The following is a 27,308-nucleotide window of genomic DNA, read 5'->3' on the forward strand; positions in this document are numbered from 1 at the left end:
TTGTCCTTCTTTTTTTGTATTATTGGTATGTAGTGCATTTATATTGGACTGAAAGTTTGAATTACACTTGACATTAAGATTTTTATTTCATATCAAGACTTCTACTTACAAACAAGTTGGACACAGTTAGCATTGCATTGATTCTTGATTTACTGATACATTTACTGGAACATTTTTCCTTTAGGTGTTGTGATAATTATTAATAGAGTTTTACTTTTTAATGAATTAATGTCTTGCTAAATAATGACATAGTGCTGCTTTATTGGCTGTATGAGGTCAAATTCAGTGCAGTCACAATCTTTGATGCTTAATTACAGAGATCAACATATTTCTTCTTTTTTATAGTAGGTGTAACAAATGCACAAAAATGTCCACAGTTTTTATATTTATTTCTACTTTTCCTCTTATAGATGTTACAGTTTTGTTTGTAGTTGTGTAAATTTCCCTTTGATCTCCTAAATCAGTTCTTTTGTCTTTACTTGAAGCTCAGAGGAGTTTGGATTAAGATAAACGTCCTGTAAACTGGCTAAGATTGAGTCAGTTCACGCAGGAACTGTGTCTGTGTACACGGCCAGATGGTGATAGTAATGAGGTGTTCATGACCGATATTGTACGTCGTGTAGTCAATTGGGCATCAGTTGTAGGAAGCAGCAGATGCTCTCTGCATTTTTCCTGATTTGTCAGACAAATTGGGTTTGTCTTGGACGAGCTTCAAACCACAGTCGGTTCGTTTTATTTCAGATCGATTTATGCTACGTGTTAATTCTTATGAAAAGTCCCTTCACTGCATTTTAAAAGAAGGTTTGGATCAATTAATTCTGTTAACCACGGTGGGCATGATTGTGGTTATGAAAAGCTTGAATTGCAAAATATCATCCAGACAAAAAAAGATTGTAATAAATCTTCAGTTTAATGTTTTTTACTCATCCTGAGCATGTGCAAGCCAACAGTGGAGTGCTATCCTTGAACAGAATGAACTGAAGTCAGAAGCTGTGTCTATATGCCTCGACTGGTTGGGGATGAGAGGACTAGACAGAGACAAAAACAAATAGAAACACACCAGGGCAAAATACCTTATTTTAGAAATTAAAAGCACAAAAAACTCATTGAGAGAAATTACAGAAACATCAGTTAACTTTAAAATTGAACCCACTGGATGAAGAAAAAAACATTTTTACAGTGCACTGTGCTGCTGGGTAGACTTGCATCCTGAAACTATGAATGTTGCCGTAACACTTCCACCTACATTATTATTTATTGTAGACAAATATCCACCTCTGAAGGACATAAAGTTGTGTTTAGAAAGGGTTTAAAAAAGAATCACATCATCCGAGGTGTTTCTGCAGCTGCTAGGCTCCACAGAATACTAGTTTGTTTAAGAACAAAGTCCACTGTGTAATTTCTGGTTCAGACCTACTAGCTGTGATTGAAGTGAGCCGCTGCTTAGAGCTGCTCTCAAAATGTCACCCTGCAGAAAATTGCTCTGCTTCAGGGTGAAACTATTATTGCAGAGTCCGACTCCAAAATCTGGAAAATGCACTTCCAGGAGTTTGTGGTTCTTATTATAGAGTAGCAGGAAAGTGAACGTTGACAAAGACATACAAGTCTCAAGTTGCAGCGTCTTTATTATGGATTTAAGGAGTCGTGACATCTTTCTTTAGTTTTTGCTTAAACAAGTATATTTATTGATGTTGAAAGGATTGCTATTAAAAATATGGCTCGTCTTTCTAAAGTTTGACCATCATCTTTTAAGATTGATCATAATAGTTTTGTTACTTTGTGCCATAGTTTTTTTGTTTTTAAGAACATTTGTATTTTAAAAATAAGTACTCAGAGGGAAAGTTAACAGTTTTGATTAGGGGTCTTCACTGGTTATCTGGAAGTGGTCAGGACAAAGGATTCAGAGCTAAAAGAAAATCAAATAAATCTGCACTCAAATGACAAATTGATGTTGAGCGGGAAGCAGGAATCAAAGATTTTCAATAAAACGGTTAGATGCAGCATCCATCCACCAGATGGATGCTACAAAGCGCTCTCTGTACCCACATAAAGCTTTTAGTTGTTAGCTACCTCACCAGGATGGCTGCATTATTTGTTTTGTGAATTCACAATAGAAAAAAAGCTGTTTGTGGCTTTACTCATGGCATTTATTCCTTGTGTTTGTTTGTGTTACAGTTTATTGAGCTATTGATACGCAAGGAGAGAGTAGGCAGCTGGAATTTGTTTTAACTACCAGGACTTTGCTCACATCTTTGTCTCCTTATGCCACATGGATTTCCCGCCTGTGTAGAAAAAATATTTTTCCATCTGATTGGTGTGACTTCACATACTTGTGCACCCTATTTTTTGTACCTGCTGTCAATACCTTAAACGTTTGGATAGCAGAAGTACCTTTTTGATATGAGGCTATTTAGTGTGAGGGCATTAGCTAAGTGATGCATGCAGAGCTTAATGCTAAGCATCACAATTGTTCAGTCTCAGATTATATTGACTGTGAAATTCAGATTAATTACTGCTTGGTGAAGGAAGTGAATGTGCTTCTTGGTGGAGGATTTTGCCCAGTAATGATCATTAATTTTACTTAGGTTTAACTGAAGAAACTTGTTTAATTGTAATATTTCTGATGTTTTTCCCCCCAGCTGTGTAGAAAGTTGCAGTCACCAAAAGAACTGTGATTTTCTTGCTATGAGGACTGAATTTGTGACTCGTGACAACTATCAGCCTGAAACTGGAGTGCACATTTGAATGCATTCTGCAATTTAAAATGTCATGTCAGCACATTATCAGAGGGAATATACTCTTTACAGAGTGTATGCATCCTAATGTGGGTGAATGATGAGGGGGATCAAGGATAATTCAGCGGGCATCCATTTTCTAATCTGTATGGCTTCCCTGCAGCTTCAACATTTGCTGCTGACAGCACTGATGTGTGGAATACTAAAGCACTTGAGTTTTTATCAGAGTCCTAATGTTCACGTTGCCGTGCACTACAAGTGTGTCTCCATTTCTTTAGCACTGATTGCCATTTCACTGCCTTGTTCTCTGTGGCTCGTTGATTTAGCATCACTCTGCACGCATTACAATATGCTAATTCAGGGCACAGTCTAAAATAAAAATACACTGGCCTGCTGATTTTTCTTCAGTCTTAATGTGGTGCTCAGTACAAGATGAGGCAGGTGTGTGTTTGTATATGTGGTGTGTTTAATGGAGGCAAGTCTGATGCTCCCAGGGCACTGCTTTGTCCGTCAGCAGCCGTTTCCCCTGTTTCCATAGCAACCCCGTCCAATTACGTCGGCGGCGGCGCACTGCCCTGCCTCTGTTTTAGCTAAAATGGAGCCACTCGCTCTGCGTGCGTACGCGCTTTTGTTTCGGCGTGAGCGCGCCTTTTGGTGACTCGTGAGGCTGCCTGTCGTCCCTTCATCCGAGCGTCCACGCTCACAGTCCCTCTCGTCTTCCTCCTCCTCCTCCTCCTTCTCCCCACAGGAGGGAAAGAGGGAGCCTTCATCTCTCTCTTCTCGAGACCTTGGGAAAAAAAATAAAAAATCCCTCGGTGATGTAGCGGCTTGCAGCCGCTTGCATACCTCCTCCCCCTTCTCCTCTTCTCATCGCTCTCTCCCTCCACGACTAAACACATACACACACACACCCCTACACACACACAAACACCTATATTTATCATGTGATCCGCTTGCTGCATCACCATTGGTGTCTCTGATTATGGCGTGGGTCCAATCAGTGCATAAGCTCAGAGATCAACATAAGTGAAGCAGAGCAGCTTGGCTGATGCTCTTAGAGCCACAGAGGGAGAAAGGAAGGCAAATAGAAAAGGTAGAGGATATTATAATAGTAGCTAGATGATGGGGAGGGAAGCCTAATATATGAGGGGCGGGTTTAATTAAACAGAAAATGATTAGGTAGAGAGGCAACCGCAGGAGCGAGAGCCAAAACAGGCAAAAAAAGAAAAAAAAAAAAAGGAGACGGCATTGACAGATGAGTTTTCTCTTATTGTGGCTAACGCTATAGCTAACTGTCCACAATCAGCCAGACTGCTCTTCTGAGGAACCATCTGCTTCCTCCATCTTTCCACCCGTCCCTGCCTTCCTGCCGCGAGCCGAAAAGTCGTTCTCCGCTAGCGGGTCGGGGGATTCATCAGTCACTGTGGAGAGTATCGCACACCACTCAGAGCCATGGAGGTGACATGTAAGTACAGAGATTGGAAATGTGGAGACAGAAAACACCAGAGGAGAGGAGGAGGAGGTGGTCCTAATAGGAGAAAGAGGACTGTTTGTGTTGTTGCCTGGATGCGGAGGAGGAGAGGGGGAAGCAAGGAGGAGGAAGGAGGGAAGAAAAGCCAGGGGAGAGATGGAGAAGATGAGGGAGGAGGGACAGATGGGGCAGTGTGGGCTCGGCCAGGCTTAAGCAGGAGAGAGCGGGACCCAGATTACAGCCTTTGTATTAACATGCACACACTTATGTGTTGGATTATAATTTCACTCTGCCTCTAGTTACATGCATCCACTGTGCACCCCAGGCATCATCGGTATTTATCTGTGTTATTGTGACGGGAGGGGGGTTGGGCTTTGTTGTTGTCAGTGGGATTACTCCAAATCACCAAGACCCACTGTTTGTCAGCAGAGGAATCCAACACCTCTACTTCTGCTCCTCTGGACTCCACACCGCCTCTGGTAGCTTTGGATGAGCTTCAGCCAGTATTTGAGCCAGAGGGGTTTGACACAGGATTAGAGTAAGGTCTGCTCCAGATTGTAGAGCAGAAGCCTTTGAAATGCTGCTAGCACTGTATTTCATTTGTTGCTCTCGCTCTTTTTTTTGGCGTATCTATATACCCATGCTGTGACCTGTTATATTGTGATCTGAGGTGAAAGTGGGAAATAAATAGTTTGACTGCCTGAAGATTTATCGGGGGTCAGATTATGGTTTACGTGTTCAGGTTTTTTGAATTACCTGATGGGATTCTGCGGTCGGTGTGCATGCTGCTTCTGATGTCACTTAACTTTCCTGGTGCAAATGAAATATCTGCATGTAAAGAATATTGGTCAGAGGATGAAGTGATCAAGCAGAGAAAAGATCCCTCTGTGTTGACATTATGGTGGATCGGTGATCTGTCCTCTGAGTATCATGTTTCCTTAAAATTATTCAAAAGTTTGTTATCTTTAGCATTTTCTACACACAATAATCAGAGATATTGGCCACCGATCAGATCTGTGGCTCATTTCTGATCTCTTTTTTTTTTTGCCTAAAAAAAGTAATACAATTTTTTTTTAAAGGGCTGTGGTTTACAGTGTTCAGAATATTTCTCACAAGCCTTGTTACTCTTACTGTTAATTATTTATAAGTGTTAAAAACATAGGAAATGTTGCAGTGTGTGACAGTTACGAAAATTTTTACTAATTTAAAATAAAGACATTGAAAAAGAGGAATATGCTAAAATCAACTCAACCAGTTAATTTTTTTTACCAGGTATGAAGTGGTGTCCCTTGGCAGATGGCTTTTTTTCAATCTTGGCAAAGTCAACAGAGTTTATGAAATTACTAAAACTGAATAAGTACGAAAGGAGTAAAATGAGGACTAGTTCTTTGTAGTTTCAGCCTAAGTAAACTACCAGCATGCCTCTGTAGAAAATTCCTTCTAAATAGTTTTTATGTCTTTTCTGCTTCCTGTGGCCTAATACTGAAAACAACTAGCTTTTGGTTTTTCATCCTTTAGCATTTTCCACTCCAGAAAGTGTTGGTTTCCTCAACCTTGTATTGCTTGTTGTCCATTCGGAAAAAAACTTGTACTCAGTGTTTGTGACCGGCCAGTCTCCTGTCTGGGCTGGTCAAATTGAAAATTGATCGATTTCATTTACTAGTTGATTCTTCAGTGAATCTCTGTGGCATTTAAGGATCTTATTTTCACCTAATTTATCTGGGAAAATTAACAATTTACTAGCAATCTCTGTCTCTCATGTGTCTTTTATGACCTTGATTAAACTCATTCTGAACGTTGGAATGTATATTTTTAACCTAATCGTGCCCGATTTCTCCCTATAGGAAGTGTTTGGGTGCAGTTTATACAAAATTAATGCATTAGTCTGCATAGTAGCCAGATACATGCTCATCTAGCTCACTGTGTCGCCGTCTCCTATAAACCTACAAGATGTTTTCATTTATTGAAATGTTAGACTAAACCTTAGAAGTTTACACTTTTGTTTTCATATAACTCTTTTTGATAATTCAGCTCATAAGACATTCTAAGTAGTTTTAGTTAAATGTCTGGCAGAACCTACTAACGTAAACAGAACAGAAGGACTGGGCTCTGCTAAGGTAGCAGATAAAACATGTTTCCAGATCCAGCTTAATTTTTTATTCCATAACAGCAAAATAATGCATTCAGGGCTTTTTTTAAGTTTTGTTTCTATTTTTTGTCTGCTTTGTAGTAAGAGTAGCAACAATTGTGTTGCTAAGTCTTAAGAGTACCTTCTGCCATGAATCCAAATAAGTGCAAATTGCACCCCAACCTCACTGTCCTCTTTAGACCATCGTAGATATGAAAAATGCAAAAAGCCTACATCACAGCCAGCCAGCTTGTTGTGATAATGGTTTGGCCTGCATTAGAGGAAACATAAGCTAAATGGAGGCTCTCTGCCCTGCATAAATGGCTTGTTAATTTTTTTTTTTCATATAAGCTCTGGTAAAAAGCAGAATATAAAATACATTATGCTTCTGGCAATAGAAAATACATACTACATCCACTTTACATAACGAAATTATGTATTTGCATTTTCTGCCATTAAAATAATAAATTAAATAAAAATAGCAAGCTGCGTAAAGTCCTACAGAAGAATCCTATGGTTGCTTGCTCTGTTTGTGAGCGTCAATTAAGGTTGGCCTCAGACTGGAGATCTTGAACTTGGTCCAAGTAGCACTTCAGCTGAACGAACCTAAAAGCCAGAGATAGATAATTAATCTTACTAGCATTTGGTCTTTATGTGTCCATGCTGGCGGGAAATAAGAGAGTGAATAAATGTAGAGTATTGCCTCCTTTCTGCCAGAACATTACATTTTATGACGCCATGTTGAAGAGTGACCCTGAAGGACTGAGTTTACATTATTCTTGTTTGGAAATCACAAGGTGCTTGGAAGCTGTAAAAGATTAAAGTTGCAATTAATAGGTGGTGTAAGATCTCAAGATGTCAAAAAAACATAATTTTTTATAACAAGTGAAAAGTGATGTATATATTATGAGCCTCAGACTTAGAGATGTACCTCCATGTTTCCTTTTTCTAATGAAATAAGAAAGGAAGTGGTTTTGGAGTTTGGCACTTAACACAAAAAGCCTGATGTAAAAAAAAATTGTAAGAGAATCATGCACATCGATGAAGTAAATGATTGATTAAATGAATTTGTCAAACAGTATCAACGTTTTGAAATTCTACACTACTATGACTGATTTCTAAGCACTGTGTCAGTACAGTGACTGATTATTAGTCGCTGATGATACTAAAACTAGCATCTGTGGTGCTTCCCATTGGCAGCGAACTAAAGAGCTTTTTCACAGTTGTTCATGAATCTGGACCACCTCTGATAGACTCTACAAACTATACTGAGCAGTGATTATTTAAAACATTGTTGAAAATGTATAAACCATTTGTTCTATTTGTAAAAACTCAATAACCAAGAATATCAGTTCATTTCTGACTACCTTAAAATAAGATTAGCCTTGAAGTTACAATATATGGACCAGTAATAATTGGACTGGAACTTTGGATGATTTGTGAGGCCTTCACTTCATTTGTGATGAGAAAAATATTTAAATTCTTTCTTTGAAAAGATATTGCAAGAAATTCATCTCATTCCTGTATCATGTAACGTCTCGTTGCATGAGCTGAGTGCCCTTTAGTGGGGAATAAACTATTTCAGCTTTGTTTAGTTTTTAAAAAACCTCGATTTAGGTTCAGACTTTGGCCTGACTCTGATCCTACCTAAAGAGTTAGCATATATGCATATTTACATGAAAAGAGGAGTCTTGTAGATTGAATTAGATATGATATTAATGAAATGATTGCTTCTCTAAAATATTCATGACCGTTTATCTGAGTTCCAAGGAACAACTTGGGACAGTGGAGGACGGTGGAGGACAGTGGAGGACACTGCTGTCATGCTTTGAAAGAAACCGTACCTGGATCACGCTTTGGAAAACCCGCCCCTCTCCCCGCTCCCCTTTCTCTCCTGCAATGAGACCTGCTGTCGTCTCATTTTATTACCGGTTTTATGTACCTCACTTCACCAGCTGTCTGTTTCCTATGCTCTTCTCTTCCTGCAGTTTCTTCTACTTGTTTTGTCTCATATTCTCTCTCTGTCTTATACTCCTCCTCTTTCTTGTCCCCCCCATTACTCCCCATCCCACCAGTGTCCTGCACCACCTCCACCACCTCTATTGTTGAATTTCAGACAGGCTATTTATATCTTTCTGCTTGGCTGCCTCGCCTCCCACTCTCTTAACAAGGTTTGCTTTATTGTTTTTGCACATGTGTAAGCACAATCTGAAGATGCGTGCATGCATGTGTGCTACAACAAATCTTTGAGTATGTCAGTGTGCTTTTGCTTTCCGCACAGTTTGCATGCGAGTGTGTATCAAGAGGAAAGCGTGACTGTTCTTCGTTTTTGCTCCGGTGGGACTTTTGTCAGTTATTTCTTCTTCTTCTTCTTCTTTTTGGTGCATTACTTTTTCATGATTGCGTGTTTGTGCGCCTAAGGGGGCGATCTTTCATCTCTGAGAGCATTGGCCCACTCACATGGAGAACAGCAAAGCTAAGCTCACTAATCGGACCAGAGAGATCATCCATCATTAGCATCAAACCATCAGAGCTGTAAGAACGGAGATGCCAGCATTTTGTTTTATGGTGAATCAAGATAATTAGGCTCACAAGAAATCAGCAAATGGACACACAAGCTTCAATTTTTATTCCTTGTGATTCAGTCATTTATCTTGCTTTTGACTTACTTGTGTGTCTGTGGTTGCAGTATTTAGTTATAGTTTGATTCCAAAAGCAAACACTCATATGGCTACCTGAGGTCTTGTTTATCATCAGATATTAATGTGGCACTGCTTAAATCTATAATAAATTTGAATTGTGTCAGTAATTATGAGTCTAAGCAAGGGAGACCAAAAGATTAGTCCTTTTTATTAGTGTTTATTATTGTTCCTCAAGGAGAAAACAAAATAAAAACTTGTCCTTGGTAAAGCCAGTCTCAGATATGTGGTATAACGCAAAATAAATCATCTTCAAACCTTTTCACATTTTGACACTTTACAACCACAAGCTTTAATTTCATTTATGTGATAAATCAGTACAAAGAAGCAAATAATAATCAAAACTGAATCCAAGGCTAAGCCTACATAGTCATGCTTTCAGATGCTCTCTAACCAATCTGACTGTCGTTGAGCTATTTTGCAAAGAAACCTGGGCAAAAGTCATAAACAAACATTTAAACCATACGTCATGCATTACACAATTTAATGCTACTTTATCTAAAATCCCAATAAGATGCATTACATTTTGTGGCTGTAATGGAACATAGTATAAGAACGACTAATACGCAAGTTCATAAATAATTTGTTTGATCATGAATAAAATCAGCGAATAAGACAAGTTCAAAGAATAAAAGTTATTTGACCAAATCAGACAAAACTTCTAAGTAAGTGTTTGTTTCCTTGATGTAATATTTTCTACTGAGAATCAGTTTTAGTAAAATAAGCTAGGGTAGCTTAATATTTCTTCTGTCTTCTGGAACCAAATTTCCATTTATGATTCATAAATTATATGTCTTGAACATCAGGGTTTTGGGGGAGGTTTTTCTTGTAATTTGCACATTTTCGTCTGAAAGCCTAATAACTGGCCTAAATGAATGAGTTTTGCATCATTCATGGGGAGGTTGCTTTAGTTTCTCCGAACAGCATTAGCGTGTGTGCCCTGCTGATGATGAGTCCTTGAATAGATGCTTAATCAAAACTAATTTGATCGTCCATCTGGACCAATTAATGCATTTTTTTTCTTTTTTTCCTGTAGCATAACTGTAGAAAATGCCTGAAAACCATTCAATGCTAATTAAGTCAAGGTCAACTCTCTGCTTTTGTTGTTGATTCTCTATGAGATTGCAGTAAGTGCTAGATTCCCAGGTGATTTTTTTTTTTCATCTGATCCTTCATATGGACTGCACCACTCCTTGTGTAGCTGTTTCTTTCTGTTTCTCTCTCAAGAAAAATGCTGCTTCACTGTCAGCTTGACTTGATCCGCAGTGCTGGAACTCTAAATGAGTGTTATTTGGGATTATAGACAGAACCAGTGAGTTCTAAGTGTATAGCTTGTGGGTTTTCAAGTCTGCTGCAGATGTGAGTACTAAAAAAATCACAAGGAATGTCACAGGATCATTAGTCAACCTGTTGTGTTCGGGCTTATGTTGGATTTTCTCCATTTTTTTTATGTATTATAAGAGGACTAATGCAGCTTTATGTGCGTTACATGTGTCAAGATTCTAAGTGTGCAGAACTATTATTCTTATGGCTATCTAAGTGCTGTCGAACAGAAATTTAAAGCATTCAGTAAAACGCAAGAGGCTTTTAACAGCACTTTAAAGTCACATCCAGCTGTTAACTTGATGTTTTTTACTTTAAACGTGCAGATACAATGACTGGGAACTAACTTGAGGCAGGGGGCAGCAAGTGTATTTAAAGGCTTAATGGATGGGAGTGTTACATTTCCACTTTTTTTCTTGCAAAGAAATATCTTGATTTCAAGTTGAATTGGCAGGAAATGACAAAGAAGAATTTTATCCATGCAGGAAAATGTTTTGCCCTCTTTATTTTCCAACTTTCACTTTGCTATCAGTTGAAAAATATATTTGAATGACTTTGCATTCTTATGGGCATGTCTTCTTTCCCTCGTGCTGCATCCTGCATATGTTGCCTGCCGTAGTGACGCCCTCCAGTAACCGGGTTCAATTATAGCCAAGTGAGATTGGATATTTGATTGCTTTCAGGGACTTGTCAGGAAAGTCATTATTCCATGATTACAGCCTTGTTATTCGCCCCAACAAAGCGTCTCTCCAGGAAGATCTCCAGGATTTCTCCACGAAATGCTTGAGTGGCGTGCTCAGGTTTGACTGACGGCTGCTAAATGATGTCATTAGTGAGCTCTTAGCTAAATGAAGCGGCCGTGCAGCTGATTGGTCGACGAGAAGTGGACGGTAATTTGTTGCAGCAGAGGAAGTGTGATGGATGGTGCGGAGCGGCTGCGAAAGGTCCTTCCCGCTGGAAGGACGATCTCAAAGGTGCAAGTGATGGACGAGTCGGCGTCTTCGTTACATGTGTTCGGTGGTTCTTGGAATGGCTTTTAATTACTCTGCTGACACTTGCCCTGGTATCTAACTTCCCTTGCACTCTTGTAATCGAGGAAAGATAAGAAAATATGAAATGACAGATATAAAAAAGAAATACTTGCCAAAAAGGTTAAAAGAATAAATAAACCTTTTATCTGTGAATCTGACAGAACAGGGAGAAGAACACAAGGCGAAGTGAAAGTTTCTTTGAGCTCACCTTGCTTCTGTCAAGGTGCACCCTGCTGATAGAGGGTACAGATAAAATATTCATAATGCATTCCCGGCCCGGTGACAAAGGACCATGTGTTCGTATTAAATGTGATGAATATTCGCAGTGTTAATTAGGATGAGAGCAGCCACATGGGCCTGCAGAATTGTTTTCCTGTCGGAGACATGGCTACAAACAAGGCATATTAATGACGTCTCTCCAGGGATGACGGCTGGAAAACCAGGTTGGCTAAAAAGCATGATGAGGCTTTAAAATACAGTTTCTCCCCTTTTTTAAATAAAATCTTAGGCTTTACAGTTATCTTTTCTTAATTGCAGTATGATATTTCATTTCTTGTATTGCATTTTTTGATATGGCCACTGATTAACATCCTCAGGAGAATAATAATTCATTTTGGCACGCAGATGCACCATTCACAATCTTAATGGGATAATGGATACATTTTGCACTTAATTATCTGAATGCTTTGATTTATAATTATAAAGTTGTGATTGAGAGTAAACCTCATGACTCTAACACTCCTCTTTGCATGGCTTCATTTATTGAGCAGTTCACTTTTTCACCTTAAACAGATGGATAGAGGGAGAAATTTAGGCCAAAAAAACAAATAAAAAAATATACTGACACCACAGGCTCAAATCGCAGCTCGGATTTTCTGAGCTCGACCCAAAGAAAGAAAAATGCAGGTTCTCTTATAACTGCCATTTACGGTTTATTTTGGATTTTATGCTGGACCTCATCTTAATAATGTCAATGAGTGGCTCTTAAAAGTTCCCATTCTCATCACAGCACAACCACCAAAACTGATCCCCATCAGTTTTTTTAAGAACCGTAAAAAAAAAAAAGCAATCTCTTTGTGTGTGCAAAACAGATGGAAACATACCATAAATATTTGAAGCTATAGTTTGCAGAAAGCATTTTTGAAATTATTTCCCCTCCACTTTAGAAATCTACTCTGCTTTATGCATCTCCTTGTTGCAAAAAACAACAACAAACAATGTCATAATGTGACAAAATGTGAAAAAGCCCAAGTGATGGGGCTACTTTAGCGAGGCACAATGGATATCATTTTAATTAAATCAGGTGGAATAAACTCAGTTTTTATTCTGAATATCAGAATTGAATAAAACATTAAGCAACATTCGAAGTGACACACAGACTTCAGAGATGCTGAAGTCCTCCTCCTGTCTCATTAGATGTGCAGCATGATACTTTCCCAAGTTTTGCTTGAGGGAGAAGGGCATGAAATTTTCTTTTATCTCTGCAAAAATGTCCGTGTCAGGGAGCCATTATTTAATTCCATTAGCATCATTTTGAAAATGATGTTGGTTAAGGTTAAGCTCAGCACACAGCGGCTTTGTCTCAACCTTGTCTGCCCTGTCAAAGGATATTTTACGGCTTGGCTTTGCAGTGCCACAGATGTTTTGCATCAGCTTCAGTAACAGATTTAGTGCCACACTGGAGAGGGAAGATGTGGTCATGTAGCCTGTGTTTTTGTAAATCAATCCAAAACGGAATTAAATGTGGTTAACGTCTACAGTGGAGTTTGCAGGGTCAATATGATGTCACGTTGAGACTTGTGGCTAAAATTAGTGGCTCTTCTCGTGTTATTTTGTGGCTTAGTCATAGAGATGTGTTCTGATCCCTTCATTAAAGTTTAATTAGCAATAAGTTCAGGCTAAAAGCGTCCTACCAGCATTTTAACACCAGACTTTATCAGACGCTGAATAACAAATTGAATTAGCTTCTTTGTCTGTCCATATTGATTTGCAGCTTCATCTTAAGAGTCAGGACTTTGAGTCCAGATCTCTTCTTAATGCACACAGAGTCCTGATGGTGATTAAGGAGGATCACACTCTTTGGCTTGTGTGGCCTAAAATCTTTCAGTTTTTTTTCTTTTTTTTTTTTTTGCTTGATTGAGGCTTATGCTTTACATGCATTTCCAGAGGCTCAATTTTTCTATTTTTAATAGCCTTATTGTTGGCTCAGTCTGAGTGGTGAGAGTCCAAAGGTTCCTCCAAATGATGAGTAATCGCCTTGCAGCAAAAAACAAGCAATGAAAACACTATTGCGTAAGACTTGTTTGGGATTTTTGACGTGTTTAAGCCTTGTCGTTAAACTTGAGAGTACCCAGACCAGACCTAGCAGATTGGTGCATCACAAGGAGAACATAGCAGTTATAGAGCAGAAAGGTTGTCATCCCCGCTAAGCATGTTCACTTTTCTTCTCATTAGAATCACAAATTCCAGTGTATTTTCTTAGGATTTTAAGTGCAAAAACGACAAAATGTGCAGCATAATTGAGAAGAAAAATTATACAGGCTTTTCAGATCTTCTGAACATTCAAACTAAAAAAATTAGTTATGCATGTCTGTTGAGCCCCGGTCAGCTTGATACACTTTGATACCCCTAAATAAAATCCATTGCAACCAACTTAATGACTCTAGAAGTCATTAAGTTTTAAACCGACTCCACCCGAGTGAATTTAGTTACAGTATCAGTCCAGTGGAGATTCATCTTTAACAGCATCATGAAGACCAAGAAACAAGCGAGACACAAAATATTAATGCTGCACATCATTTTGAACATATATTCATGACGGTAGTCGCAGCATCATGCTGTGGGGATTAGTTGTTTTTTTTTCAAAAGAAAAAAACAAGTTGATGAAAGTATACAGGAGCTCTGAACAAAAAGGTGCATCTACAAAAGTATTGAATACGTATGGATAAGTGTTTTAAAAATACATGTTTCATATGTTGTTTTTGTCTCTTACAATACAAATAAAATACTTTGTAGTTTGTGGCTGTGGGGTGAAAAAACATGGCAAAAAAATCATGCCTGAATGTTACAAGCTTTGTACATTTGTACATAGTGTTTTAAACATCACCCTAAAATGGAATACAAGAAGTATTTGCAGTACCTCAAAATACATGCATGGAATATAACGTTTAAAGAATACAAAAGATGCACATCGAATAGAACAAAAGGAAAATCAGTTTTTCTTCCTGTCACTTGAAAGGGATTTGATCCAGTGATGATTCTGCTGCAGGCCCAGCAGCAGCAGCTAACAATGTTGATCCATTTTCAGAGCTGCGTGTCACATCTGCTTCCACATCATCTGTAGTATATAGAGCAACCATACTTGGCTACAGAAATGTTTGTTTTATTAAAGCCACCAAGCTTTTACTGAGACCAAGAGTTCAACACAACCTGAGAAACTCATGTTGAAAGTGAACTTCTCCACATGAGGACAAACATTCTCTGTCAAGAACCTTTGGTTTGCTGGCTGAATGATTTCAGAAAAAGAAAGAGAAAGAAAACGGACCGTTGGGTTATGTTATTGTTCAAATCATAATTATGCAGAATTAAAATGATTTGTTAGAGCGCAAAGCTAAATGAAAGGAGCTGCTTTTGAATATTTTAGCTTTCAACTCAGCGTGCACATGCAGAAAAACGAAGAGGCTTTTATGCTCTAAAAAAAACCCATCAAGCTTTAATAATGGTGTTAAAATAAGCCCAGTTCTGTCAAACTGCTAAAAACGTAATTTCTTTCTGTTGTAATAAGCTCAAAAACTCATAGAATAGTAGTCAGACTTACTGTCACTTAGTGCAGTAAAGTCACTTTCATAGTTGTCACTCAAGTTGCAGAATGATCACCTCAGAGGCTGGAGCACATGGATCGCTGCTCCCGTCTTCTGAATATACAGGCAATTAGCAAACTGAAACAATTTTGGCAATCCCTGCCGACTTTCACATTTTTTCAAATTTACACAGAGGTAAACAAAATTTTTCTCTTTTTTTTTTTATTATTTTTTTTAATTCAGTGTATGTAAGTTTCTGGTTTTATGTATCAGTGGGAACTCTGACCCATAAAAGAAGTGATAGCAACAAAAGCTGTTGTTCATCCTTTATATTAGAACCTGGTAACGCAAAACCACAAAGAAATTCACTCTCTACTGCACAGAAAGGTTTTACAGTTCTGTGTTTTTTGCGCTTCAAATTTTTTGTTTTAATGGACATAAATCATTCCTTGGATGTTATTGTTATAATTCTCACCCACATTGTCCGTGAGAGCAGATGAAAAAAATCAAATAAAATCATTAACAAATGACGAGGACAAATAGACACAGCATGGTTTATTCAAATGCCATCTGGTATGAGCTGCTTATGGAAATGTCGGTGTTTAACGATACACACATTGTTAGAAGGATGTAAGGTAATTGAAAAATATTTCTCTTAGTGATGGTGGCTAATTTTTTCCCCACTGAAGATCTGAAGAAAACTGTCCTCAGTGCGTTTGAGTGAATTCACACATGTAGTCGGTGCTATTTGGGAAAAAAAACCAAACACATTGCCAGATCCTGGCAAAAATTATCGGCTTCTTTTGCTCAAAACAAGCAAGCGGTTCCTTTCATTGTTAGTCGGATTAGACAGAAACCCGCAGAAATAAACACGTCATTGATATTGCTGGAAAAGTTTATATGCTTTGCTGAACTCTAAAATCAAGAAGAAAAGTTATCCCTCAGAAACACATTTGGCATCTTTCTTTATCTCACCTGTCTCTCCTCTGCCTCTTTCCAGGTAATGCAGGTGGTGAGAGAGCAGATCATGCGAGCGCTCTCTGTGAAGCCTAATTCCTTGGACCAGTTCAAGAGTCGCCTGCAGAACCTGAGCTACACAGAGATCCTGAAGATACGTCAGTCCGAGAGAATGAATCAGGAAGATTTCCAGTCCCGGCCCATCTTGTAAGTCTTAAAGGGAAAAAATGGTCAATTCCACTTTTTTTTCCTTTTTTGGGGGGGGGGCTGCCAGATTATAAAATCTTTCTAGTAAAATTGATTTCATGCCGTGTAGAGTATACAGTATAGACGTGGAGTATCTGCCTAATCCTATTGGTATTAACTGTTGCAGTCCATTTTTTAACATAACTTAATCGGTGTTTGAACCAAAATAGTGCAAATATTCAAATCATCATAATGCTTAATGTCTCTGGATATAGCTTTTACATTTTCTTTACATTTTTCATCTAAATGCCAAGCAAATGGCCTAAAACAGGCTGCACCAACTTGCTCTTTTTTTTTTTTTTTTTGATGAATCTCTGCATTAAATTCTAAGTATCTGCAGGCGGCCTTTTTAGTCCTCGTTCAATTAATGGCCCTCTCAGAGAGCCAGTGTGTCATTAATCCACATTCTGTATCGGAGAACATTGTTCTGTCCTTGTTTTTAATGGAGTAGGTAGCAGTTTTGAGAAATCGTTACGCTGAGAGAACTTGCCTCTTTCAGCGGTAATCAATGCTGCGCTAAGGGCTTATTGAATCGCCGTTGGACGGGGAGAGACCAAACCTTCACAGATGCTTAATCCCACCGGACACAATGCAATGACACAACGGCACACAAAGAGTGCCTTAATAAGTTAACGGTTCCAAATCAGACTGCTGCACAGCAGAACAGCATGAAGCTTCTGGAAATGAAAGGTCGTGTTTTAAAATATTACCGCTGCCTCTGCAGTTGAGAACATCAGAACGATGACTCTGAAATATTTACTTTAACAAAAAAAGCATTTTTATTTGTTCTTTCATTCCTTTTCTTTTGCTGTTTAATTCATCTCTGAATGTCCTCTCCAGTTGAACTAATCAATGTTTTGCAGATGCTTCATGATAGATACTCCTCCTTTTTTGACGATTTTTGCCTCGTTTCTTTATTCCATCACCTTGCCAGGTGCCTTTCTTTGTTCTGCCCCTGCAATCCAGTGCCACAGATTTTCCGCATTCACTTGAATTAATCAATTTAAATTGAACCTGCTGCAACGTTGTAATAAGACAGAGTAGACGAGGCCTTCAAAGGTGTGTGGCGGCAGCAGAAAAGTGCCACATGAGAGAGTAAAACAAGGACAATGTTCACTAAATTCTTCAAGATTTCTGACCACAGATCCACGTCTTGAGTGGGATGGTCAATGAACCAAGCAAGGTGAAGGTGATGAAGCAGAAAGTTGAGATGATGAATGAAGGGTGTAGAAAAACAGAGATGCCCTTATCAAGATGTTCTGGCCGATAATCTGATTTGGTAAAAACCCTGACCTGCTGATACTGGTGGATATTGATTCTTCAAAGGGATGGAACAAAATTCCCAGTTGATTGGCAGCCTGGACCAGCATCCAATATCCAGTAATAGGAATGCTGTTGCCTTTTTAAATAGCTTCTCGCTCGTTTTGTTTCCTCGGACTTCATTTGAGCAGCTCACACACACTGAAAACATCCAACTCTGAGTTTGGTTCCCCAGTCGGAAAAAGAGAAGAGCTTTGGGCTGGTTAAGTGTAAAATTGGCCAAATTGCGTCACCAACCAATTACTCTGAATCATTTTATTATTATTATAATTTTTTGTCTATTTGCTTCAGAACTCGTCCAGATCTTGGACTGTTCCTACAACAATACAAAAATGTTTTTATTGTTGTAAATTTTAATTTCTATCTGTAAACTACTTTGGTCTCATTGATTTATTGCTGGTTTTTCTTCCGTGTCTCAGACTTGCCGAATTACAAACACTGGGATTGATTGTGCACGTGTATTTAATGTTTTCTAACACTTATAATTTAGGAAATGTTTGGTTTTTTTTAGATGGCTAATGTAATCTTCTAGATACACTTTGCAGATCAGTGCCACTTCTAACAGACTGCAGCTAATTCCACAAACGAGTAATCTGTGTTTATTTTCCCACAGGGAGCTGAGAGAAAAGATCCAGCCAGAGATTATGGAGCTGATCAAACAGCAGAGGCTCAACCGTTTGTGCGAGGGGACCTGCTTTAGGAAAATCAGCAGTCGCAGGAGGCAAGGTGAGGCGCTCTGGACCCACACGTCCTTTTTAATTCACACTCCTCCATCCGCAAGGACTCCTCGTCTGATTTCTTCCTCGTATCCCTCCTTTTGATCTTCGTCACCGTCTCCTCGGTCCCTTTTCTTTGTGAAAACCAGGCACGACACATTTCATCAGTGGGAATCTTTGAGCCTCTGGACTGCCGCGAATCTGCACTCATGATCACTTGCACGAATTCTCTGGCTCTCTCTCTCAACCTTTGAAGTCGAGACACGCAGCGGCACAGGGTGTCTTTTAAGGCATAAAAAAAATGCATCGCGAGTCTTTTAAAAAGTGCAAGCACGACATCTTTCCTACTCCCATTTGCCCTTCACGACACACCTGCGCGGCATGCAAACACGGCCAGAGTTGGATTAATCCGCAGGCCCCTAAAAACAAACATTTTGTAAAGTGAAAACATGACGATCAGCGTAGTGATTTAACTGCAGATTCTGCTGCTGTAATAGCGCTCCTTTTCCTCTGTGATGGAAAATAAAAATAAACCGCCAAGAATCTACACGTCTGCTCAGGTTGGAGTGCATTAAAATCATCCATTCTGACATTTCATATTCTATCTACAAATTTAACAACTGTTGCCATAACCCCTCCAACTTCTGCTCTCTCAAATAACGTGGGTTTTTTTTTGTTGTTTTTTTTTTTTCTTTTTGGAGGGTTGTGAGGGTCTCGCTGAGTGGGTTCATTTCAGCACTTTACATCCTTGTTAGGATTTGTCTTGTCAGGTGTCATCTGGGTGCCATCAGAGTGGCATTACATAATCATAGACTTCAAAGGAAGACAAAAAATGGCAAATCAGATTTGAGAGAGGGTCCCGCATTAACAAGGAACGACCAGCTGTGATTTAAAACCCTCACCGTCTTTGGTGCTTTTGGTAGACTGATATGCGGTGATGAGGTTTTTCTTCTCTGTTTTATTACCCTTTCATGGTTCTTATCTCCATGAGGGAATCCAAATCTCACCTTGAAGTGTTTTGTGCAAAAAGGTTTGGAGCGGCTGTCGTCATTACATCCCACCTTTAAGCAGCAGAACCTGCTCATCCTTGCATGAGTCAAACTTTACGCCACCGTCGATACCTCGCCTCACGGCTCAGAGGCATAACAGATTATCTTTAACCCTGAATGTATTTATTGCAGCTTGGTTTGACTTCCTCTCTTAGATTACCATTTATCCTGTTCCTCCGGAGCGTTGCTATCTTGGTTCCGTTTTAAGTGCTTTGCTTTTGGGTGAATCTGCTCAGCCTTCAAATTGCTCCTCTCCTCTATCTGTCCTCCAACAATACACGTATCCATCTTCCTTCTCCTTTCTGAGCCTTTGTTCTCATGCCAGCTGGGCACACATGTAAATTTGGAGTGCACCTTTTTAGATGCCTTGAGTAAGCTGAATGACAATTAACGGTTTGTTTCGTCTCTCTGTCATTGATACGTTTAATTTTTTTTCTTTGCTGTTTTAAACCTGCCGCAGCTTCTCGTCTCACTGTTTAAAAATCCTCCATCCTGATCAGATGTATCCATAGCATTAAATATTAATTCACCTCAACTCCACTGTTGAATTATTCCCCTCTCTGTCCTGTGCTGTCCATTTAAAATGAATATTTCTCTCGGAAAGCTTCTGTTTTTGAAGTGCACAGGGAAAAAAGTGCAGCGTCTCCAGCCTTCTAACAGCAGTTTTATAGCTGGTAGCTGTATTTTCATCTCACTGAGGTGTACTTTATCAAAGGAAGAAAATCTTGACCAGAACTTTTTGAATCTCATCTTTCATGGCTGCATGTTGTTGAGTCAGTCGAAGCCAAGAGGAGAGAGCTCACACTCCGGAGTGCAGATGGATCCATCAGCCTGACGGCGAAGCCGAACAGTCGATCCCGTCTCCTGGCTTCGCAGTAACCAAACGGATCTTTTTTTTTTTTTTTATCAATCTGCTCCCTGTGGATCGGTACCACTCCACACCCGCCTGGAACCAGCCGGCTTGTTTTCAGCAATTAGGATATGGCAACTGTTCACACTCCAGCCAGAGCGCTGCTGTGTGTGTCTGCCCGCTGCCAGCGACAGTAAGCTTGATGCCCACTTTGGCAGAAAAAATAAACTAAAAGAATATCGGACTTGCTGCAGAGTAGTGGAGAATTGCATCAAGCAACACTTTGCAGTTATCACTATAGAGTATAGGCCCCAATTCTTTCGTCTTAAAACCACTTTATCTTCACTGTTTATCAACTTTGCACTCATTAAAATGTAGTCTGTACCGGCGGATTTCCTTTTTTTAAATAGGATTTTCTTACTCACCGGTTTTCTAATATTTTTTTGGTTTCATCATCCGGCTGTGTTTGCGTGGAGCTGCTGCTCCTCTGTGAAATAAACTATGTTTAAAGCATGATATTGTCACAACAATTTAGCTGTTGGTATCTGCTTGTAAACCCTCTCAATTATTTAAACGGAAAAACATTGTATCACGTAAAAGTTGCATTCTCCTGCATGAAAATTTTACCGTTTTTCCTGCTGGCAGGGCAGGCGTTCTTGTTATGAATCTGATTCATCCTTGAATTCAGCCTCTTCAGGTTTCTCTGAGATTTCTTTTAACCTTTTCTGGGAAGAAAAGGCCCCTTGTCATTGGTTGACTTGAGGTTATTAGATATTGCTGCTGACTTGGTGAAAGCCAACTGTCTGTCGTCATAATCCCTCCCTTGTGGAGAGGATCTTCACCCATCTGCGGGTTTTCCTCAAGGCTGTCTTTTGGCTCTGATCTTTTGTTTGTCAGCTAATTTTCTTTCTCCTCTTGATGACTCATGCTTTTTTGCCAGCTGCTGTTTATTTCATAACTCATCTAAATCCATCTCTGTTGATTCTTCCAGATAAGTTCTGGTACTGCCGGCTGTCTCCGAATCATAAAGTCCTGCACTATGGAGATCTTGAGGAGAGCCCTCAGGGAGAAGTCCCCCACGACTCTTTACAGGACAAATGTGAGTTTCCATCAAATTTAGCTGAAGGTTTAATTATCGGTTTTCCAAAATGTTTATAAAGCTCTGACCTGCCAATGCTAGTTGAGTAGTTATAACTAAATGATTGCTTTTTCACAAATAACACCAGGTTAGAAAGCTGTCATTCTGGTTCATTTGTCAATAATTATTAAGCCCACGTGTTTACCCAGTGCTGCAGAAAAACAGGACTTCAATACTTTATTTTTTCTTTTAAGTTGCACTAATTGCAGATCTGATCTTTTCAGCATGCCTTGCATTGAAAGCTATAATCACAGGATTCCAGGGCATTCTGGAAAAATTTGACATTTGATCAAAATATTTTCTGATAAAGATAAAGAAATAGATTTTTTGTGGCTTGTTGAGAAAGATTTTCAACATCCCAGCTTTGCTTGAAATAATATCCCTTCTACGTTGTCCTCTTGACGTTTGGGAGATGTCGGTCTCATTTCCCCATCAGCAACAAGGTTCATGGCTGAAACATAATAATTTTATGTTTCATTCTTCCAGGAGTAGGAATCATTTTCCCCTTAACTGTCAGTGCAGATTGAACATGCTTTTCTTCTTTTAGCCTTAGTTTTTACTTGGATTTTAATTACTTGAATTCACCAAGCAGCCATCTGGGAGGGCAGAGTTCTGTGTTGTTGTTGTTGTCATTAACTGTCATCTGTCCTCTCTGCAGTGCCTGTAGCTGATATCAAAGCTGTTATCACTGGCAAAGACTGTCCTCACATGAAGGAAAAAGGAGCCCTCAAGCAAAACAAGGTGTGTTTCAGTGTTTGCGTGTGCGTGTGAACACACGCAAGCGCCTGGGTGGGTGTGTATCCAGCTAAGAAAACAGGGGTGTGTGAGTGAGTGAGAGAGAAAGAGAGAGGTTGCATAACATGATGTCAGTTACATAAATTCTGCTTTTGGAAATAACACAATAACTTACATCTCAGTGGCTTTCACGGAGGCAAACGCATTCATCAGCAGCGTTTTGTCCACATAAATGACTAAATAGTTTGTTGTTGACTGGAATCAGTCAATTTCTTTCATCCCTGTTCTAATATGTCAGTAACATGAGCGTTCACTCTGGAGCTTTAACCAGAATGAAAGCTCCGTCTTGTCTTCATCCATGTACACATCATTCAGTAATTTGCCCCTGCAGACCTTCGTCCCCCACCCACAGGACTCCCTTATGTTACGTCTTGTATAAACATCCTTGTAGACAAAGAAAGCAGCCTCCTCTGGAGCTTTCTGCCCGTTATATCCCTGTTAATAAGTGTAGGTCTAGGAGAGTGGCATTGGGGGGCCTGTTTTAGCTTCGTGAGTGAAAACGTGAGCACATTTTAGTGTTAATGTGTTAGACAGCCATTCAAAGTCATCTCCACAGGCTTTTGAAAAATAAGTGCTTCATTTCTAAGTTTTATTTCAAATAGATGGGAATCTATACAAGAAAAATCTATTTTACCGCATTGTCAGAAGTTGTCTGATTAATAAATAAAATGTAATTTCATATCAGGCATAAAGTTATTGAGAAATTAAAACTTGGGTGAGCTTTTAAAACAAAATACCAAGGTCTAAAAATCATCTGAGAATCTGAAGACAGTACAGCTGCTAGTTTTGCTTTTATGGAACAGTTTCAAAATGAAAAGCCATAAGGACCCTCGTTCAAAGTTTGTCATTAACCCTGTAATACATAAAAAAAAAGGTGCTGTACAGTCAGATGCATTCTGCACTTTTCAGATTTTCTTTTTAAAAGTTTAACCAAAAAGTCATGCACGTTTTCCTTCCGCTTCACAATTATGTTCATCTTTGTGTTCTATCCTTTCAAAACCCAGTAAAATACAGCAGTTATGATGATGACAAATGTGAAAAACGTCAAGGAGCGTGAATACTTTTGCAAGGCACTGTGTATAATGAGGTGACTCAAATAAAATGTCAGAGTTTTAGACGTTTTATTGTCTTCCTGACTAAGAAAGGAAAATATAATGTACGACTAGCCTGCATGATTTTGTTTTTAGTAGCGCTAGCTGTACAGCTCTATGGGTTGCCGACTTCTTATCATTTCATCCATCAGCTGAATATATCCTCTACTGTGGATTGTTAAGTGCTTATAAAGAGACATGCAAATGCAGTAATACAGCATTGTTTTGGTTTTACAATTCTTTAAAGCTATTGAGCCTAAACCCCCTTTGTTAATAAAACATGCCAGCTTGGGACAGTGACTATTAAACGTACGGAGCATTTATTCTCTCGCTCAAAAAGCAGAGCGTTTTCCCTCTGAAACAAATGAACTGAAGCTGCATTATTTATTATCTGCCCAGAAATGTGGCTGGGCTGCAGCCCCAGACTAAATGTTTAATTATCTGCTGCTTGAATCCAGACTCGGAGTATACAGGTGAAATTGGTATTGTGTTCCTGCTCCAGTCCATGCTGCATGTCGTGTTCCTCTGAGTTTTGAAATCCCAGTGCCTTCAGACACAGCGGAGGTGAACGCTACATGGTTTTATGTCAGGATCTAAGACTCATCTGTTTTTCATCCGGTACAGCCTGTAATACGGGCAAATGTCATGTGCAACTAATATTTTTCTAGCTGGCACTCTGTATGTCAAATTCTTTTACTCATTTGAACGCTAAAAACAAGCTGCTGATTTTTTTCCTGCAGCATTTTTTTTAAAGTCTGACATCAGATCTTTTCACTTTGATCTGTAACATTTGCTGGTATACTAGAAATCATGTCACATAGTTTTTCCACTGCCCTCCTAAATTCACCCATGTGCAGATTTGTGCTACGACTCCCACCTACTATTTCGTTTTCCCTTCTTCCTCGCATATTCCATTTCTGTCGACGACTCCGGAGCTGTTTTTGCACAATTTCCCCACCGTTCATCCTCGTCTGCTTTCTACCCCGTCCTCTCTGCAGGAGGTGTTGGAGCTGGCTTTCTCTGTCCTCTACGAGTCAGATGAATACTTGAACTTCATCGCTCCTGACAAGCATGAGGTAAGTCAGCAGAGGTCGACTTGGTGGTTGTTGGCTGTGTCAGACAGAATAAGCGTGTTTGATGAAGACAAGGGCAGGCATGTTTCTAAATATAAATCCACCGAGTGTCATATCTAGTTGATATACAAGCGTTTAGGTGATAACAGGGACATATGACACTTGAGGCACTGATTTGTTTAGGTCCCACCTCTGTCTTTCTGTTTGAGCAAAGGCTTGTCTTCAGGATGTTTTCAAGCACTTTAAAACAGTTTTGAGTATAAAATTAATTTGAAGTGAATGTAAAAACTGAAGTCAAATTGCATGTACAATATTGCTATGAAAAAAAATATTAGCATCTTTTCAAATTTGTTTGCTTTTTTTTGTCACAACTTACATTTGGAGAGTTGTACAGTGTGATTGGTCTGCTTAAGGTCACATCACAGAATTTTCCATTGGATTTAGGTCCAAACTTTGACTGGACCACTACAAAACCTTCATGATTTTTTTTGTTAGTTATTCAGTAATGAACCTGCAGGTGTCCTTTAGATCATTGGCCTGCTGCAAACACAAATGTCCCAAAGGTCACCAGAAATCCTCCTTGAGGATTTTCTGGTAGAGAGAAGAATTGATGAGAATCGGGTGGAAAGCAGTGGTCAGGCTACTGGAGTCATAAAGTCTTGGAAAGGGGTTTGTAACCCTTTGCATACGGATAGACATCAGCGACTTTGTTTCTCATCAGCTCTTGAATTTCTCTAAGTCTACTTCCTGGCTACCAGCAGGTTGTCTACTGCCAATTTCCTGATTCTGGAGGTTTCTCAGTAATCAGGCCTCGGGGAGTGACACTAAACTCCACTTCTGTGGTTCACAGTAGTTGTTTCATAATTCAACAGGGGAGGTGTCTAATGTTAAAATTTGTCTTAGATCTGAAACATTTAGAAGAAAAAAAAGCAAAAGCAAAGAGAGAGGAAATCTGTCTGGGTTGAAGAATTTTTTTTACGTCACCATATGGTATTTGTCTCAATGCAGCATCTGTTTGTCGACAGAAAAGAAGTTGATTTTAGAACAGTGGAAAAGTCTGATTGTGTTATCAAGTCTAAACTGTAGGAAATGCGAACCGTAGTCTGTTGTAATGAGTTTTTCAGCGCAGCACTGAACTGAAATATATTTTACAGACATTATCTTTGTTTCTTGGATTAATTTTAATGTGATGCTTTGCCTCGGCCCATCTCTCTGCAGTACTGCGTATGGACGGACGGTCTCAATGCTCTCCTGGGAAAGGAGATGACCAGTGACTACACCAAAACAGACATGGACACCCTGCTCTCCATGGAGATGAAGCTTCGCCTACTGGATCTAGAAAACATCCAGATTCCTGAGGCGCCTCCCCCGATTCCCAAAGAACCTAGCAACTATGACTTTGTTTATGACTGTAACTAGACCTACACCCCACCCCAACCCGAAAAGCCTGAACCTCTCCGCCCCACCCCCCAAATCCAGTCTGCACCATCTGTATTCACTGGACCAACCCCCTCTTTTCTCAAATACTGGAAGAAGCGTAAAGAAAAAGTGAGTGATAATGATTAAAATGAAACAAGAAACAAGAGCTTCAATCTGAGCTCTTGTTTCTTATTAGAGCTTTATCAGTGGCAAAATGGTAAATATTGATGTTAATATTTGCACTTGATGGACTGAGGGAGTCAGTGCAGAGTCATCAGGGTGGAGAAAAGAAGCCAGGGAGCGTTTGTTTGTTGCGTCTCCGCATCGCCGCCATCGCTTTCCTCCTGTGACCGATGTTTCCAAACTTTCTCTTTTTTTCTTCCTTCCTGCCCAGCCTCTTGCTGTCTTCTTGCTTCTGTAGACAAATGTGTTGAAATTTCATTCTCTTCACCTCCTTTGTTGTTGTTTTTATTAGGTTTTGGTTTCGTTCTTTTTTATTATTATTATTTTCCTCAGGGTTTTCTTGTGAGGGACAAAGATTGCAGAGATCAGGATGACAATTTTGTAAATGGAGGGATTTTGTGTCACCTCGTCAGAAGTATTTATATTTTGTCACATTTCCACTTACTTTGTGGCAGCTAAATGTTTTGCAGCTGGCTGGATCACGCCCAGCGGACCCATAGTTCATTAAAATACTTCTTTGTCTTGCCCCAGTCTCACTTAACACGCACTGAAGACTGTTCAAATAAGGTGATCCTCAAAATCCAACCACTTTACCACAGTATTTTTGTTATTGAAAACCACAGCTGCTCATTACTCATTGTACATACGTACACAGTGGCAGTGCCATCAGACAAGTGTAAGAGAGCTACCATTGTTAGACAACATACTCTCATATTTTTCCTAATTTGAGTCTTATTATTTTTGTTGTTGTTTTGATGACTGCTGTAAACAACATTCCTAAGCAATATCGGAGCTTTGGTTTTGATTTTTTTTTGTGTAATATGGTCATCATTTAGTAATTTTTAAAATTGTGAACAGCCTGTTGTGGGTGTTTGGTAAAGGGAATTTGACTTTTTCCATTTCTCTCCGCGTATTTTTCAAACTATGAAGGCCACAAAGTTGAGAATTTATGTTTTTTTTTAATTTAAGACAAAAAAAGGAAGCATCATTTTTATTCCTAGTATGATTTATATATTTTTGTCCTTCCTATTTAATGCCTTCTTATCTTCATTAGATTTTTTTCAAAGCCCCTAAAACTGCTGTTTACATTAAAAAATAAAAATAGAAATCTTTGTCTTCTCTTTATTTATTAGCAGGTTTAGCACACAGTATGTTTAAATATGCTTAATTTAAACATATTTTAATAAAACATGGCATAAGTTGACTTATCACCTGCTCTGACCGTATCAGAGCTCATGAACTTATTGTAATTGTCCCTATTGCAATACAGGGTGGAAAATTCCT

General features: G+C 39.2%; 1 protein-coding gene across 7 annotated transcripts in view; it reads left to right on the plus strand.

The window, feature by feature from the left end:
* The window catches only part of elmo1 (engulfment and cell motility 1 (ced-12 homolog, C. elegans)), a 100,257-nt gene extending 73,126 nt beyond the window's left edge, over positions 1-27,131 (plus strand). For 5 of the 7 annotated variants that reach the window (XM_028036295.1, XM_028036296.1, XM_028036298.1 and 2 more), the window contains 6 exons: positions 16,188-16,351; positions 18,324-18,436; positions 21,317-21,424; positions 22,122-22,204; positions 24,348-24,425; positions 25,641-25,841. In XM_028036295.1, the coding sequence (XP_027892096.1) occupies positions 16,188-16,351; positions 18,324-18,436; positions 21,317-21,424; positions 22,122-22,204; positions 24,348-24,425; positions 25,641-25,841 (747 nt within the window). Of the gene's footprint in view, positions 1-3,787; positions 4,201-16,187; positions 16,352-18,323; positions 18,437-21,316; positions 21,425-22,121; positions 22,205-24,347; positions 24,426-25,640 lie in introns of those variants that run through there. The other 2 variants (XM_028036301.1, XM_028036297.1) reach the window with 2 other exon arrangements.
* The last annotated feature ends 177 nt before the right edge of the window (positions 27,132-27,308 follow it).

The sequence above is a fragment of the Xiphophorus couchianus genome, chromosome 13 (genome assembly GCF_001444195.1).
Source record: "Xiphophorus couchianus chromosome 13, X_couchianus-1.0, whole genome shotgun sequence".
NCBI lineage: Eukaryota > Metazoa > Chordata > Actinopteri > Cyprinodontiformes > Poeciliidae > Xiphophorus > Xiphophorus couchianus.